Source organism: Heliangelus exortis, chromosome 3 (genome assembly GCF_036169615.1).
Source record: "Heliangelus exortis chromosome 3, bHelExo1.hap1, whole genome shotgun sequence".
Lineage (NCBI taxonomy): Eukaryota > Metazoa > Chordata > Aves > Apodiformes > Trochilidae > Heliangelus > Heliangelus exortis.
The window spans coordinates 23209637-23227254 of NC_092424.1; the positions used below are offsets into that span (position 1 = coordinate 23209637).

The following is a 17618-nucleotide window of genomic DNA, read 5'->3' on the forward strand; positions in this document are numbered from 1 at the left end:
ATGAGCAACTTCTTTTCATGCCATTTACTAATGATAATTTGTCTGTGATGTTGGCAGTCACTGCAAATGCATTATCCTAATGGACAAGGACTGATCTTGGTTTTGCTGTTTTACTGTAGAACCCCAGACATCTTCAGGATTTTTGGAGAGGGCCTATTGTGAGAGGTGGAAATGTGGAGTATTTATATTGCTTGGCATCTGCTTTTGATTGCATTGTGTCTTGGAAGCTGCACCAGTTCTCCATGGCCTCATGGCTTTTATGCATTTGCTTTATGACACTTCGGAATTTTTTAAGTGCGACTTCATGGTTTTGCTTGGGTTCTGTGCAGTCTGATGGCCTGTGTCTCCATCTTCAGGATTGATGTAGCCATTGCATAGCAACATGTTTAAAGTTTTTGCTGTAAATGCAGTTCCTGCATTTTGCATCCTTTGGAAATAAGGAAGGGAGGAGAGCAGTGTGACAGGAAGCATGAAATCACACAGTAAGAAGAGCAACATGTACCATGGGAAATTACATGTACATTCTATTTTAAAGAAGAAACTGTAAGCATAAAGATGAAGCAAAACATTACCAATTAACAAATTAACTGTAATATATATTAACTATATAGAGATTTAACTATATCTTTTATACATTAATGATACAAATTATAAATTAAGTATAAATGAGGATAGAGAAATACAGCTATTCCGTGGTCAGCAAAATGACTGTGCTGTTCATACAACATGTTTCTTGGGGGAGATCTAGTTAGAAGGGGTTCTTTTTTGAAGATCATGGAAGTAGGGAAAAATTTTAAAATAGTGTAAGTGTAGGGCCTTTAAAATGTTCAAAAGCAGGTTTTCTTTGCTTTAAAATATTGCAGCTGAAGTAAGTCTGATATTCATTCTGCTAGAACTAGAGCACTGTGTCTCTCCTCTTTTCAGAAATTTAAAAGGTCTTGCCCCAAGTTTCTAAAGCTATTGGTGACTGCTATTGCCCCAATTTTTGTAGGTTTTCAGAAAGAAAAAAAGTTGAGATTCCAGCCTCCATAAAACCAGGCCACTGTAATTGGTTCTAGGCTGGGTACGTGAAATCATTATTTAACTTTGGAGGAGTAGGCATATCTTTGTAGTCTGACAGTAGCCTGAGATTTATGCTGTGATAGTTTCCTTATCCACACCTGAATCTTGCTGTCCTGGGTTCAAGCCAGGATAATATTTGAGGGAAATTCCATAATGAATAGAAAAGGAAACACTGCTAGATTGCATTCACAAGTGGTAGCTCCTGATACTGCTGAGAGGCTTGGAATGTGATGGAACAGGCAGGTGATGTGACTGCAGGGATCCCCAAGGTACAAGAATATGTTGTTGTTATACTACATATAGCAGAACTAGTAGTGATAAATATATATATAGTTACACTGCTTGTCACTGACCGACGTGTTTTTACCATCCAGGTTTTTACCAGCTATATTGACCTGTTGTATCCCACAGAAGACAGAAATGACCGGTTAAGAGACTCTTATTTCTTTAATTGTGATTGCAGGGAGTGCATTACAAGAGAAAAGGTAATAAAATTGGTGTGAAATATGCTTCTGACTGTTAAGGCACCGATACAGGTCCTTAGATATAGTATTCTATCTACTTTAATTACACTTTGGAAAGCTGGACAATAGAGAAGGGGGGATATTTTGTTTTTTAGTCTAGAAGACACTCTGATACTCATTCTTTCCACAGTAATCGTGACGCATCAGGAAGTTTCCTGGTAGAGTCATATTTAGAGTTGAGCTACAAAGAGATTAAAACTTTTTTAGAAGTAGATAATTGTACTGTGTCTTTGCTATCTGGCCAAAATAATTTAGCTCAGAACTAGGTTTTTTTGTAATTTCGTGTTTTCTACCAGCTCACTTGGAGCATTTCTGGAGTCCTGTTCTGGGACAGAGTCCTGCTGCAGTTCTTGATTGAGACATCTCAGTTGATTCTAGGTGATGCTGTGTGACATTGCTGGATGGTTTGGAGATCTAGCAGGATCTGCAAAATAGGCTTTCCTGCAGTGGTGTAATTTTGGTCCTCTAGCAGACAGGGTGGTCCTGGGTCACAGTCTCATGTGATGTGCAGGCCAATTTTATGATCATTACAAAGGACAAAGGCAGACATCCAGATGGTGTTCCTCGAAACAGGGTGTCAGTTATTTTGAAGAAAAGCACATATAGGGATAAAACAAAGGTATCCAAACCCAAGAGATACTGAAACAACTGTGCCTGTGCAGCCATTTGGACCTACTTCACTGGAAGTCCTGTGAGAATTGAGCTTTGTGTAGATCGTCTGTCATTCCAGCCAAGATCAATCTGCCAGGCATAATCTGATCCTTAGGTTCCAAATTTCCCCCTCCTCCCCGTTTTCACAAAGACGTCCTTTGGAGAGCTGCTTCCCAAGATGACCAGACAACCACCTCCTTCCTATGAATGGTGTCATCTTTTGTAACTTTTTTTTTTTTTTCCCCCAAATAATACCCAGTATTCTTTTTAGAGGGCATTCTATTGAAACTGGAGTTGGGTTTTTTTCCTCACAGTTACCTTGGTAATTTTCCCACTGAGTTTAATGAAGCCAGGATTTCACCTGTGATTTCCAGCAACGTGTTACTCTTGGAATCACCTCTCACTCAGCCTCCTTCAGCTCTGGAAAGAGTCCCCTATAGCCTTGTCAGCTGGCAGATGAAGTAATAAAGGAAAACTAGCAACAATGTGAGCCTTAAACAGCAAAATATTGTCTCCAGATTGCAGCTGAATCTTCATGAAGTAGTAAGATAGATAGATAGATAGATAGATAGATAGATAGAGAAAATGGAGCTGTCCAGCAGAAAGAACAAAATAATTGGAAATGTGGTTTTGTCTGTAGATATGAAGGGTTGTTTTCTGTATTTAATATCAACTCATTTTCCACTGATCTATCACTTGGTGGTAAGCCTGAGGTATTTGGGCTTTTCTAGCCTTAAAACCAGATTATTTTTAATTCCTAGTTCTTGGAAGCAGTGAAATTTCCAATGTAAAACTGCTTTCACCACAAATTAAAAAAGCTCTTGGATCTTTTGAAAGAAAGGGACTTCATGAAAGTAGGGAATGGTAGAAGAACTGGAAGACACAGTGGATTCTAGGATTCCCAGCCAAGGCTTTAGAAAAAAAAATGCGGGTGCACGTTCTACTTCTGTTTTTAAATTCTTTGAGGAGCTTAATTTCCTATCTGTGTCTTTTTATTAGAGTAATTTTGGGTAGCAGGTGCATCTTTATTTGTAGTGCTTGGAACCTGCATTTCTAATGTCCATCGTGTTTCCTTCAGGATAAAGAGAAACTGGAAATCCGTAATCTGAATGTTCCTCCATCAGCAGTGACTGTATGGGACACGATCAAGTATGCCAAGAATGTGATTGAGGAATTCAGGCGAGCCAAACACTACAAATATATCCTTTGTCTCACTCTTGACTCCACTGGCTTGGTGTGACTTAAAAAATCTTACCTGCTGCATTGCTTCAGAAGTACCTGGTGGAAAAATTCTCTGACCATTAGAAGTTAAACTTGCCTCCTGTCTTCTTTGTGTCTGAGCAGTTGTCCCTGGAGACAAGAGGCAGTTTAACACTGCAGGTGTTGTGGGATTATTGGACCCTGTGTTTGTTCCTTCCCGTGTGGGTTTTGGTGGCTAACAGCGCAGCATATGGCTGTCTCCACAGAATGGCCCAGGGACAAGAGCCAGCACAGATGTGTGGCTGTGTTAGTGTGCTGAGAGATTGCATGTGAGGCTGCAGCTATTGCTGTTGGTCACAAACCTACCTGTTCTAACAGTGGTGTGATGCAGACGAAAATCCAAGACTAATTGGGCCAGAAGCAGACCGGGCTACCTCACGCCCTACTCAGTACCCTCTGCATGGGAAGTTTCACTCCCCCTTCTGAAGCAGTACTGGTGTGGTGGTTATTCATGAAATCTGCTTTCTTGTTCCTTTTAAATTGAAACCTAGCTTTGTAGATTATCTGAGTGGGAGGGGGAATAATCTCATGGGCAGAGTAACTCTCAGAGTAGCTCTGGAGTTGCAGTGTAGATGCTTTGAGGTGATTTGAGAGACTTCTTGGAACCATTCTGATGGTTTCAGTCAATTTTTTGGCGTTACCAAAAGGGTAGTTTTCTAACCATAGACCTTTTGTTTATTGGGTTCCTTGACTTCTTCATACCTCCTAGTGAATTACTGGAGATCTGTGAACTTAGCCTGGACAAGATGAGTGCAGTGTTTGAAGACAGTAATGTTTATATGTTACATATGATGTACCAGGCCATGGGTGTCTGTCTCTACATGCAGGACTGGGAAGGTGCACTGCGTTATGGGCAAAAAATTATCAGACCATACAGGTAAATATAAGTCTCTATTTTTTTGAGTGCTCTAACTCAGTAGTCTGAATAACTAGGACAAGTCTGGGCAGAGATCACTTTTCTCAGTATGTATTGTATAAACATGCTACCCATGACATCAGTATTCAAAAAGGAATGTTTAAATGCTGGGACGGATTTTGTTACTGTCAAAATGTGACTTGCAATATAGTGCAGAAGGTGACTAAAATCCTTGCTTAGGGTTCCCAAAATAAGTTTGTACCATTTTGGATACCATGCTAGCTCTGTTTACCTTGGCAAATATTAGGCTTTTAAAATATCCCAATACTTTACTAAGGCAGAGTGTCTAAGCACATGGGTAGTCACTATTTTGTGTAAGGTGATGGAGGCAAAGCCTGCTGTTGCTATCAGCCTTTTGCCCTTTCCCAGTAGCACAGCATTTGTGGTTTCAGGAGAGCAGAGCCTTGTCCCAGGGCTGGGGCTGAGCACCAGAGGGAGCTGGAGCCAAGCTCAGCTCCTGGGTTCGGAGGCTGTGGGTGCCTTGATGTCCCTCATCTCCTCTGCCCTGGAGCTGGAGACATGCTTTAATGTGCAAAGTGTAAAGTCCTCTGTAGGGCAAAGCAGCACGAAGCCTCTGCAGGAAAAAATTAATACTCTCTATGAGAAAATTTTCTATATTTTTATGGTAGTGATCTCGTTCATTAGAACCCGCCAGTTACACATTGTATCTGATCCGGCCATGAATCTCCCAAGCAGAATCTTGAGATGCGGCTGTCTTGCCAGCTGGGGGGGAACGCAAGTAAAGCTCTCCCTTTGGAGCAGATGCCAACATAAAGTCACAGATCACTTGGCAGAGAGCAGCGATACAAAGAAGCAGCCAACATTTTTCCCCTGGGGGCTCAGTACTATTTATCTTCACTGGGACTTGCCCAGCTCCTCTGGCTCTGAGCCTGGCATTCCAGGTCAGCTCTGCTGAGCTGGGCTCTGCTAGCTCTGTGTCTGCAAGTACTCAATGGCTCCTGTGCCCTACACACTGCTGAGGGCCCCTTGTACTGTTCTGCAGTAGGCAGCTACTTCTGTGGGTGTAGGGTGGCTCCAAAACCTCCGAACAATGCAGTCTTTTTCTCAAGCTGGCTAGATGAAAACCAGTGGCACAAAGTCACTGCCATCTGACAGCTGTTCAGAGGCATATGGCAGTTTCAGTTCAATTCCCAGCTGACAGGCATCTCTGTCCCAGACACAATTGGCACTGGCTCTTGGCAGTCATGGCAGAGGGGATGAGCTGTGAACAGGCAGGGGCAACGAGAGGCAGATTCTTGCCCCCTGAGAGGGGGACAGGGACTGGGAGAACCCTACTGAAACTGCCAGGTTTTGATAAAACTGAATTTCTTTCTCTCCTGCAGTAAGCATTATCCCTCCTACTCCCTGAATGTTGCCTCCATGTGGCTGAAATTGGGGAGACTGTATATGACGCTGGAGAACAGAAAGGCTGGAGTTAAAGCCCTGAAGAAGGTATTTATTTCCTGGTTTCTTCACTAATAATACCAGTTCAGCCATGGGGTCATTGAAACACTATGTGCTTCTCTGTCAGTAAGCCTGGCTTGGTAGGAAGTGTACCATCTTTCCAAAGATGCAGTATAGGTCTGCTCTTCCATACGAAGGGGTTTTTCCACCTTTTCACAGTGGACTTCTACTACAGCAGCTGGAGTCAGCATTGTACTTAAACATTTGCTATGTGTTCTTCACTGAGCTAGAGCTGTACTAGTGTAAATGCAGCAGAACTCTAGTTTCTCCTGACTTGCTAGGTGGGGACAGGAAAAACGCTTGGCTCTTATAAAAGGTACATAGTGTTTCACTGAAGCCTGTGATGTCTATATCCAAGTTAAACTAGGCATCCTTTTGGTGGTTATTTGTTCTGGAACCAAGTGATTTTTTTAAATAGCTGAAGGGAATTGGATGCATATGGTAATGCTGAAATTGGCAACTACAACATTTGTTTTTATATTTTACTTCACTGCTTTTTTTTTTACTAGTCTGTTCCTTATTCTTTAGTTTTTCATTATTCTACTTTTTTTATTAGTCTCTACCATGTTTCTTGACTTTCTTCCACTGTTGCTGATGGACAGAAGTTTATTTTAGTTTCTTAAGCAGCAGTGACTACTGTAGTCTATAATGACTTGGTTTGGAATGTCACAAATTTTTTTTTTTTATTAATCCATTTTAGATGCTGGCAAGTTTTCAGCCAGCAATAACAGAGCCATCCAGCCACAATGAAAGATACTAAAAGAATATATGCTCTAAATTTTAACTGTTACCTAGTTTAAAATAAGCATAGGTTTCCTTCACTATGGTGTTAAACGTTGACTAAAACTGGGATTTGTGCTAGTAGGAACACGGGAGAGGGGTTGGGAACTGTAGGTACATTTGTTGGCATAGTTAGCTTCCTAACACAAACATTTTCTAATGACTCACTTCCAAAAGCTGCCTGCAGGAACTGCCCACAGTTATCCCAGCCCCTGATGTGTGAGATTTAGTGGAAAAACAAAGCCATTGTTCTCTGTCAGTTTGCAAGCAGCTCATCCAGAAGGCCCTCCTTTTTTCTTTTGGGTAGGACAGGGAACAGAGTAATTTCTTACTGCTGCTGAGGTGGAATCAAAGGCTGTTGTTGTACTGACTTAACAAATACAAGAGCATAATTCCATAAAAGTCTCCCAAGGAGAAAATGTCTAAATGCTCTGATGGCTAGGATGCTGCAATTCCTTGCTTTATCTTAGTACTGTGGTCTTTAAATATTCTCACAGGCATTCTCAACTTGCTTCTTTCACTCCTGTCTACTGCTGCCTCTGACTACACTTATTTGGAGCCACCCCTTTCCTTTTCTCAAGTGGAAATCTTGCCCCTACAGCCACTCTGCAGTGGAGTGTGGAGAGTGGCAGGAAATAGCAAGTCAGTGGGTTTGGCAGCCTGAAACGTTCACTCTTAGGACCAGAGCTGGCTGTAGGTGAAACGGCAGGAAGTCTGGCACAGCAGAGAGCCTGTCCAGATCTGACAAGATCTTGCTTTTGCCTCAGTGGCTACCTAAGCAATTGTTTCCTTCAAAAAGCAGTAGTAGCCTTTGGAACGGGTGGAGGGTTTAGAGAATCGAGTCTGAAACGCCTGAAGGTAACTTCTGCAATAGCCATGCTCGTCAGTCTGACAGCTGAAGGATAAATTGGTAGGAGCAGAGCTCCGTCTGACACTGGTTAAGTCCTTTGCCAGAATATTACCCACCCCACGTGCAGTTTTCTGTCCTGTAGCTGGTTGCATTTAAAGTAGTTTTGTCAGGAATATAATTTTGAAAGGTGCTTTGGGATCCTTTAAGATGAAAGATGTATTATCTGAATATAAAACCTTTATTACTTAGTTTTGAATTACATTTTATTTCCTACTGGGTTTATGACTACAAGGGGACAAAAAGTTGCTCAAGGTGTCAGACTGTTTTAAACCTCTAAAGAGAATATTTATAGCCTGGTGATATATATGAATCAATTGTGTGAATAGTTTTTTTCTTTTCACAGGCAATTGCTATCATGGAAGTAGCACACGGGAAAGATCATCCATACATTTCAGAGATCAAAAAGGAATTAGAGGACCACTGAGCCTTTGAACCTATGCAATGCTTCAAACCTTTATTTTAAAAGCCTTGTTATGGAAACCTTCAGGAGCACTTTGAAAAGCTGTAGAGTATGAACACAGTTCTGTCCTATAATTGGAATGACAAACACACTTAGGCCTTGCAAAATGTTCGTAGCTTCCACACATCTACCATTGGGTTTTTTTTTTTTCTTTAAGATAGCATAGTTTCTCAAATGTTAGGCCTTTTGACAGCTCACGTGCAAAATAGCTATTTTATCTTTATTTTCATGGGTTTTAATGTGTATCTTATTTGTGTTAAGTAAATAAAGTGGTCTTGCCCCCCTCTTGATTCCTCTTATACACTTACATAGGTGCAATAGTTTTCTGATGTCTGTTTTTGCTTAAGTCATTTCATTTATCTGACACATTAAATAGCAAAAGGTATACTCCTTCTATTTGGTTAAGTAACCAGTTCCTCTTTTCATAAATAATTTGGGATTTGTTTGTGGTGGCTTAGCTGAGAGAAAGGGGAAACGAGGGCGATGAATTCTGTGCATTGTGCAGGAAAGGCACCACCCTTCCCTCAGCCCAGTAGTCTGCAGGGCCATCACTGCTCCTGGCAGCCTGGGATTCACCACTGTAAGGACCTAGAGCACAGCAGGTCTTGTACAGGGAATGCTTGCACAAGACACTATAACCATGCAACTTCTGGGTTTTTAATTTCTTTTACAAGTTAAAGGAAAGTTATTGCAGAAGAGAGCTCATTTTCTTACAGCCATACTTTTGGCTCCAGTGGATTAAAACTATTCTATTAATATGTTAACAAATTAATTTTAATAGAGGAACAAGAATATTTTCTGAAGAAAAAAATCCAAGACTTCACTTTCTCTTCCCATATATAAGACCAGAGGAGCTTTGTGTCTTTTCCTCTTGGAGCAATAGCAGATAGCTTTTAAAGGTGGGAAAGGAAAGAAGGGAGACTGTGGCTATGTATTTCCAGCACACCAAAGTTGAAATATGTAGCACAGTAAAACTACATGACCGTTCCTTACTGCTTTCACAACTCATAAAGTAGGATGACAGAGAACACATCATCATTAAGAATCTCCTATTTTCTTTCTTGTCAGTGCTGCCCTGAAAAAAAAACCAAACCTGCTGGATAACAAGGGTTTGTCAGCTTATTTTGATGAAAGCTTTCATTGCTCTCTAACCAGCAATTGTTGCTGGAATACATAAAGCTGCACCTGATCTTTCTGGAAAGCCTGAGCCACTCAATTACAGCCATGCCTAGGAAGAGGGCAGCAGGTGATTGTTTTTATCCTAACTCTATCTTGTCAAGCAAACTCTTGCTTAGGGAAATAGCACCTTTGTTTTAGAACATCTGTCCAAAGCCCACTGTTCAACACTAAAGAATCAGATTAGCATAGCAGGAGCACTACTGGTAGGAGCCTTGCTCGCATGAAATTTGGATTATTGTTTATAGAACACTCAAAGCTCACAGTAGCCCTAGCTGTGCCCTACTTCAATGGGGGAAACTGACACAATCACTGTAGGTGCAAATACAAAATATTACCCTGGTACAGGAAAGAACACGAGCATGGTTTTCCTTGAAAAAAAAAAAAAGATTTATTGTATACTGTGAATATGAAGGACAACCTTACCAAAAAAACCTTAGTGACTGAAGACATTCTTGTATTTGCAAAAGCATATAAGAAACTATTTACACAAAGGTAGTGAAAAGGGTAAAAAATTATTGCAGTCAATTAATGCTGAATAGAACTTTATAAAAATAGAGAAAGAAGAGAAACAGTGCAAAAATACTGTCACAAAAGTAATCAGTTCTATACACAAGATAAAACTGATAAGCATAAGCTTATGAACTGATATGAATAATACATTAGACTATAAAATAGCATGCATAGTGTTTGGTTTGGTTTTGGGTTGTTTTTTTTTTTTTTGTTGTTTGTTTTTGTTCTTTTTTTTTAAAGGCTTTCAATAGCATAGAATAGTTCTGCCATTCAGCCCAAACAGAAGGGAGTGGGGGCCAGGAAGGGCATATAACTGATGTCTTACTTCTCTACAAAATGTATACATACAACGCAGCTGTGAGATTCCGATCATTTTTTATGATAAACTGTCAGGTACAGAATTACAGAACAAATAAAACAGGAAGCATCAAAATACTGAAGTAAAACACAACAGTAAAATCCAGTGATGTAAAACTTACTTAAATATGTTATTTCATTTAACACATGGCCCACACTATTATATACGGGTTCATTAGCCATCTGCATGTAAACTTTTTTCCTTTGTAAAAATAGTCAAAGAAAGGTAACTTTACTAATGAGGAAAACTTTGCTCCATCTGGAAAACATCTCAACAGGATAAACATCCTCTTAGCAATGTTGCTGGCACTAAAGATTTGGTGTTTTTTTAAAGACTGAGTAGCAGCAAGAAAACACTTTTACTTAACATACACAAAAAGGAACTTCTTGTAGATGTAATGTATAATTAAGTTGTGGAACTATTCACCACCACCAGACATTGTGAAAGCAAGAGGAATAAATGGGGTCTAAAGAATAGGTAACATGATGCATGGAAGATGTATCCATCAGCAGCTCCTGAACACAGTGAGCAGGATATAACTTGCTTCAGGAATCCCTTACAGGACTGGCTACCAGCTGTGCTAGAGTGGCTGAGCACCTACTCAAGACACTCATGTTTCTTCTTTAAGTATCAACTACCAGCTACCGAGATAGGGTGTGATCTCCAGCCTGCTGTGGAAGTAGTTTGTGGGAAACCTTCCTCTCTTATTTCTGCCTGCCTCCTCAGGAAACACTCTCCCTGAAACAGCTGGAGCTGAGGATCTGAAACATTGAGTCCTTGCCCAGGTGATTTGTAAGAGTAAAACTGTTAAGTACTGTATTCGTTTACAGGATCAGCTGAAGTATTAGGCTTTTGTTACCAGTGCTAGGATTCTTCAGTAAAAGCTACTATTTTACCCCTGACTCCAGTGCCCCCTCCAAACGCAAAGTCCTCCTGTTGTAGCACATGGGAACTCTCCGTGAGGGTGCACACAAAGCACACCCAACAAAATGTCAAAGAAGGACCAGATGAAAAAATGGCTTAGAGGAACCAAGGGCATTTAGTCTTGATACTCTAAAAACACTGACAATGTGTATTTACTTTAAATATTTATATAAACACTGCTGGTTTTGATTTGTGCACTAAATGTTTTATTTCACAATCTATCAGGAATTTATCTATGGTTAAGATCTCTATCTTCTGTTGTTTTCCCAACAGCTTAGGCAACCAGCTGTTCCCTCCTCAAATCCCAGTCCCTTCAAGCCAAGGCTGCACGCAGCTGCATATATAACCTTCTCTGAAAATTCAGCTGGCATATGCAGTTCCCATAGCACCAGGTTCAAGAAAACCTCTCTAGAAGGCTAAGAATCAGCTGGGGCCAATTCCCTTTGGGGTCTTGAACTTGCAACCTTTCTCTTGTTGGCACAAAACTCATCTCCAAACTCCATACACCTTGGGTGATCCATCAGCAGATTTATATCCCTTTTTGTAGAGGGGTGGCCAAATTCTGTTTCCATGCAGTGCTTCCCTTTCAAGGAGAAGTTCTGATATTGCTCCTTCAATACAATGCATCCATGCAGCACATGCCACCCTAGCCCTCTGGATGGAAAACCTTCTTTTCCACAAAGAAAAGGAGCAAAATTTAACTCTGACCTCTCTCAGTGAAGCTGCTATAGCAGATGCTGCCCCTACTGATGCTTTCCCTTTCTGAGCACACAGTTCACAAACTGTTAGTGAGACTGACAAGAGCTAATTCAGTTGCCATCTGCTCCCAGGAGACCTGGGGAAACCCAGGTGTTGAGAATGCAGCATGGGCAGTAGCTGCTGAATTTTCCTCATAGATCTCTATGTTATATCCAGGTATGAGATTGCCCATCAGTGTTTATTTCAGTCACTTGTGGGCCACACAGACGTAGCAGATTGTATCAAAAAAATAATGTGCTGGCTTAAAATAACTGTCTCTACTGAAGCACTGAGACTTGCCTCATCCTTTTCCACCCTATGTTTTGCCATTTACATTTCTGTTGGTTTAGAGTAAAGTAATATTTTAGAAAACTCTTGAAATCATGCTAGTATTTAATAACATTGTAGCTGAGGCAGGTGATTTCTACAACTACCTGAAAGGAGGTTGTAGTGAGGTGGGGGTTGGTCTGTTCTCTCCAGCTATAAGCGACAGGATGAGAGGAAATGGTGTCGAATTGCACCAGGGTAGATTTAGATTAGCTATTAGAAGTAACATAAAAGATTATTAAACACTGGAACAGGTTGCCCAGGGAGATGGTTGAACCACTGTCCCTGGAGGTTTTTAAAAGATGTGTAGATGTGGTACTTAGGAACATAGTTTAGCCCTAACCAAACTATGGTTTCAACTATGGTTTAGTTAGGTTAGTTGGTGGACTTGATGATCTTAAAGGTCTTTTCCAAGCAGAATGATTCTATGATTTGAATAAGTAGAACAGAAATGTCCTTCAATACACTTTTTATAAAGGGGGTCATTAGTTGAGTAAGTTCTCAGAGATGTCTCCTGCCAGCTGAAACTAGTTTAGGGAAAAGGTATTTCCAGTAAGGGTGAACATTTAAGGTCCCTAAATACCTATACAGGAGAAAGTTTGTGGGAACAAGCTTCATATTTCATCACGTATCAAAGTACAAGGTGTGCCAAAACAGGCCTGGGAAGCAGCTTGAACAGGTGGGACCTGAAGATGTTCACCATCCTCCAGTGCAGTCTCTGGCAGATGGAAGGAAAACAGGATGTCCACAGCACTGACATAACTAACTCAGCTGTCTCCTATCGCTGACTGGTGTGAGGCAGAAAATGCTCAGACTGTAACTTTAACCAAAAATTTGATGCCAGCATCCTCAATACTATCATTAAGGGTTTAAGAAAAAAAAAAAAAAAAAAAAAGCTAAGTGACAAAATTAAATACAGATTAAGAGTGCACAAAAAGGAATACATACACAATGGATTCAGACTTACTCGTGTACTCCAATTTCTTTGACAGAGTCAAGGAGCATAGGCTAAATGTGCCAGCCTGGGCACCTTGGGAGAAGACTGCTTGTGTCAGACTTTTTAAGGTGCAGCTCTGTTCATTGACCATTTATGCACCTTTGTGAGATTTTTAATCCAGACTTTACTCCAAATGAATGATGAAACTGGTGTCTTTGAACTGTCATGCTTTGATGTTAAAGAAAAAAAACACACAACACAACAGACAGCAACCCCAAACTGTCGTCCTTTCCTATTGAGGAACTCTGCTGTTAAAGCCTGGGAGACACAAAGTAAACAGTTTTGTTGCTTTAAGTCTCATGCATTCATTCCTGCTATGACTAATGAAATTGGATGCAAAATGCATTTTCCTGTCACTCCCTAAAGGTTAGGAAATACTGCCCAAGGAATTTAGGCCTGATGAAACGACAACAGGTTCAAAGTCAGAAGGTTCAGTTTTTTCTCTACAAGACTGTATCACATTTCAGTCATAAAACATCAGCATGCTGAGGTTTGGTTATGAGCTGAGGTGGAAAGAAACCTCTGAAGACATGCACACCCCAATTTGCTTATGATATTAACAGAGCTTGTCAAGATAAAATCTAGCAGGAAAAAAATACATTGAAGTCAGATGAAAGGAAAAGCTTAAAATTACCATTCTTTGACAATGAAAGGGAAAAAGTGAGTCACATTGGCCTCTATCTACTGTACCAGCCATGTTAGGAGTTAATTGGAAATGACTTTTTACTGTGTGGTCACTTATTTGGCCCATTAATAGGCACTGACTAAATTTGGGAAAGCTTTTTGGTGCCATGTTGTAATTAATATTTTTCTAAGACTCTTATAATGCGTCTTTGCATTTAAAAAAAATAAAAATTTTTTCCTTTCAAACAAAGCTCTTTACATTCTCTTATGCAATAGCTTTTCTGTGGTCATTGTAGAAATAGAAGTAGACATTTCAGCCAAGAAAAGCTGAATAATAAGACACAGGAACAGATTCTTTTTCCTCCTGATTTTCTACTTTTCATCCAAGTGGAGCAATGGGACTCGACAGCTCTGAGTTCAAACTTAATTCATAATTAGGAAATTATTCAAAAAGCTATAACGAGATAACTAATTTAATACACTTTGCTTCAAGGTTTATTCTTTGGCTTGTTTCCCAGATATAAAGCATCTCTGGGTAATTACCATGCAGATGCTGCTGAAAAGACTTTAAATGGTTGCTGCTAGTTTAACAAGAGGTATGTTGGCATTGGCAGAAGAAATTAGAAGAAAACTCAAATTGACTGAAAGCTCAACTGATCCCTAAAAGGAACATGGGCAAGATATTACAGCTAAGTAACTCCTCACCATTTGTTGGTAGATAAAAGTCTTCACCAGAATCCTTATCACCTCCTTAGGCCTGTATTCCAGAGTAGCAAATCAACACAGCACAGTTTTAAATACAATTTAAGAAATACTCTGGTACAGACCCTTAGCTTAAGCTCTCACTGATTTTAGGCACAGGTCAGTGCCCTTTAGTGCTGAAGTTGACACTGTAGGCTTAGACCTTTGTATGCTGACCAGGGATTTGGAAGTGGGGGTGCAATGGAGAAGTGAAGATCAAATATATCTGGGAAAGGGATGTCAAGAAATATAATTTCATCATGACAGAGTAACTGCATCACATCGTTTGCCATGAGAGGCTATGAAATCTCCACCCTTGGAGATTTCTGAAGCTGGATATGACCCTGGGCGAGCCTGGGGTGAGCAAGGCTGGGACCAGGGACCTCCATGGCTCCTCTCCAGCCTGGTCCATTCCCAAGTGATCCAACTGGAATGTCAAGTCAAAGCAGGGCTGGACTGCCAGGGGCAGGGTGGCAGTATGCAGAGATGGGAAACGAGTCAATGTGAGGCCAGGAGCAACCTCAGTGCAGGAACTTTCCATCTCCTACACCAGAAATAACAGTGTGGGAGGTGCACCACGACTTGCTAAAGCTTTTTTAAAATTACTTTTTTGAAGTGCAGTTACTGTCACTTCAAAAAGTAAACACTGCCATGCACACACTGCAGTGTAGTTCATAATGTGACTTACTCCAGTGAAATAAGCAGTTTGTAGATAGGAATAGAAACTGAGCTGTGCAGCAGAACAACTAACCAGTGCCAAGGGCCAGAGGATAAAGGAGAGAGAGGAGGAGAGGTCTAACTGCTGAGATACTTACAGGACACGTGGACTTTTTTTTCTCAGTTTGTCATAGGCTTTGTTGTTGGCCCAGGGCAAGGCAGTTAAGAATCTGTGCCCTAGTTATGCAGTGAAGGAGGTTTGGTTCTCTTTTCTGTTCAGATTGTAAACTTCAGACAAGGACTATTTCTCCTTTATGTACTTATACATCCTCCTCCCAGTCCTAACTGGAATCCCTGAATGTTAACAGGATAAAATAGTAATAATAAATAGGAGGGAGAATCCAAAGCTAGAGGGGAGATGATCTGTGTAATTGACTACAAAATGCACCCTAACGAAGTGAGATTTGCTAATATTGAAGGCTGCTCAGTATGTTCATACACCACAAGACAGTGATGGAGAAAGAATCAAGGCAGACTCTGTATGTGAGTTCTCCAGATGGTGAAGCTTGAGAGCCTTAATTCAGAGGAAAGACCCCACTGATCATTTTGACAAAGTTCAAATAACTAGAAATTAAAAATTACTACAGTGCTGAAGACATGGGAAGAAGATAAGGCAATGGGAGATGCCTAAATTAACTTACAGCATAGTAAGAATGTTCTTGATTTAAGTTCTTTTTTTTCCATCTGCATTAAGTTGAAATTCCTCTGCTGTTGAACCCACAGCCCATGACAGGTGTTGGAAAGACTCATTCACTGACTTCAGTCTGCTCTGGTCCACTGCACTTCACCCTGCACTGCTTCAGCTCTTAGGAATCCCTTCAAGGATTGCAGACAGCAGCAAAGGCCTTGTTTAAAAAGATCCAATATCACTGTTTCTCAAGAACTAATACAGAACTGTAAGTCCTGTGGAATTCAAACAGTTTAACACCCAAAAACTCTCTGTGCTCACAGTGGGTTGTGATTGAGCCCTCTCTAATATGCTCTGTTGCATGTGTGCAGAGGCTCAGGTCTCCCTACCTCAGGACTGGGTCCCCTCAGCTTCCACTCATGCACAGCTGTGGCTGACATCCAGCAGGTCTTATTTTTACCATGGTAGCCACATATTAGGGTCCAAAATGCTTTTACTTGAGGAAAATCTTGCTGCCAAGTAACTGCTCATTTCAGAAGCTATGTGGCAAAATAAAACCCAGTAACTACCTTTGCTAAGGATTGTTTTCCTTATGGACATGTTACAATGCAGACCAGTCACGTCAAATGTGGTTCAATTTGAAGGTCACTATAAGTTTTAACAAGTTATTAAAGTAATTCACAAGTTATTCCAAGAAAAATAAATTATATCTTGTACAAAATAATCCATGGGAGACTCTAGAAAGGAACAATTATTCCTTACTTTCAAGACAACTTTAAGAAGTGCAAAAAATGCACACTGTGTTGTCAAGGCAGTTCCCCTTGTTCATCTGTAAGGTTCAGTCAGATCCACAAAGGTCTGAGATGTTTGAAAAGATTAAATAAGTCTGGAGTTCTGCAGGAACTGGATGAGCACTTGATAGACAAATGTGTACTGGGCTATGGTTTGTATCATAAACATTCGCTGCTCCCGCAGGTGTCTCAGCATCACAGGAACGTCCACTTTCTGTAAAGCAAAGAAAAACAACAACAACAAAAAAGATGTAGGTTCATTAATCAAACAATCATTCTCTCAAATATCATATGACACAGGGAACTGTAGTGTAGTTATATAATGTAATGCAACCGTACTTGGTTAAATACTACAATTTTAGTTCACCAGCTTTCATTTCAGGGAGCACTACCGTAGCATAGATAGGTTACTGTGCATCCAGTGCTTTCCCTCTTAAGCTTACAGGAATTTCTAGACTGATGTAAATGGGCAGATGACCAAAGACTTGACTCTCAGTTGTGTACTACTGTTAACCCCTCAGTGGGTATTCAACTGAGCACATAAGAGAGGGGTTCTTCTCTTTGGAGGTTTTTCTGCTTCAACTTTACTATTTTCAGCTTTGTAAAATAACCCAAATATATTGTTTCATTTCAGGACAAAGGCTAGGTATACCAGGAAGGTCTAGTACAAAACTTAAACAGCCAAGATTGATGTTCAGACTCCACCACCATGGTAAAACTTATTCACAGAGGGAGGATCTGAGAGATTTGTTCAAATGACAAGCAGACATCAGGATCATTACAAAGTTTCTTTAGACAAAACTAAACTGCAGACAAATATGCTGATGTTTCCACTAAAAGAGAAGGGAACTCACTGCTACCAAAAGATCCAGAAATTCTTTTGCCACCTGACCTCCCACAGCCAAGTCTATTCTAGTAAATAGAAAGAAGAAACTCCAGAAGAAACAGGTCTGTGAAGTGAAAACAGGGTCCCAGTATCCACAATACATGCTTTGCAGACTTCAGGCCAGCATTGGTCAGTTGCCATCTACTGAGCAGCATCCCCTAACAGCTGGGA

At 40.6% G+C, this 17618-nt stretch overlaps 2 protein-coding genes across 3 annotated transcripts in view; one reads left to right on the plus strand and one right to left on the minus strand.

Annotated features, from left to right (window-relative positions):
- The window catches only part of SMYD2 (SET and MYND domain containing 2), a 29032-nt gene extending 20698 nt beyond the window's left edge, over positions 1-8334 (plus strand). Inside the window, exons 8-12 of the mRNA XM_071739640.1 lie at positions 1437-1547; positions 3316-3436; positions 4200-4374; positions 5757-5865; positions 7911-8334. Coding sequence (XP_071595741.1) covers positions 1437-1547; positions 3316-3436; positions 4200-4374; positions 5757-5865; positions 7911-7991 — 597 coding nt within the window. The 3' untranslated portion in view covers positions 7992-8334. The remainder of the gene's footprint in view (positions 1-1436; positions 1548-3315; positions 3437-4199; positions 4375-5756; positions 5866-7910) is intronic.
- A 3292-nt stretch (positions 8335-11626) lies between these two features.
- Positions 11627-17618, minus strand: part of PTPN14 (protein tyrosine phosphatase non-receptor type 14) — a 120863-nt gene continuing 114871 nt past the window's right edge. For both annotated transcript variants that reach the window (XM_071739635.1, XM_071739636.1), the window contains exon 19: positions 11627-16775. In XM_071739635.1, coding sequence (XP_071595736.1) covers positions 16647-16775 — 129 coding nt within the window. In that variant the 3' untranslated portion in view covers positions 11627-16646. The remainder of the gene's footprint in view (positions 16776-17618) is intronic.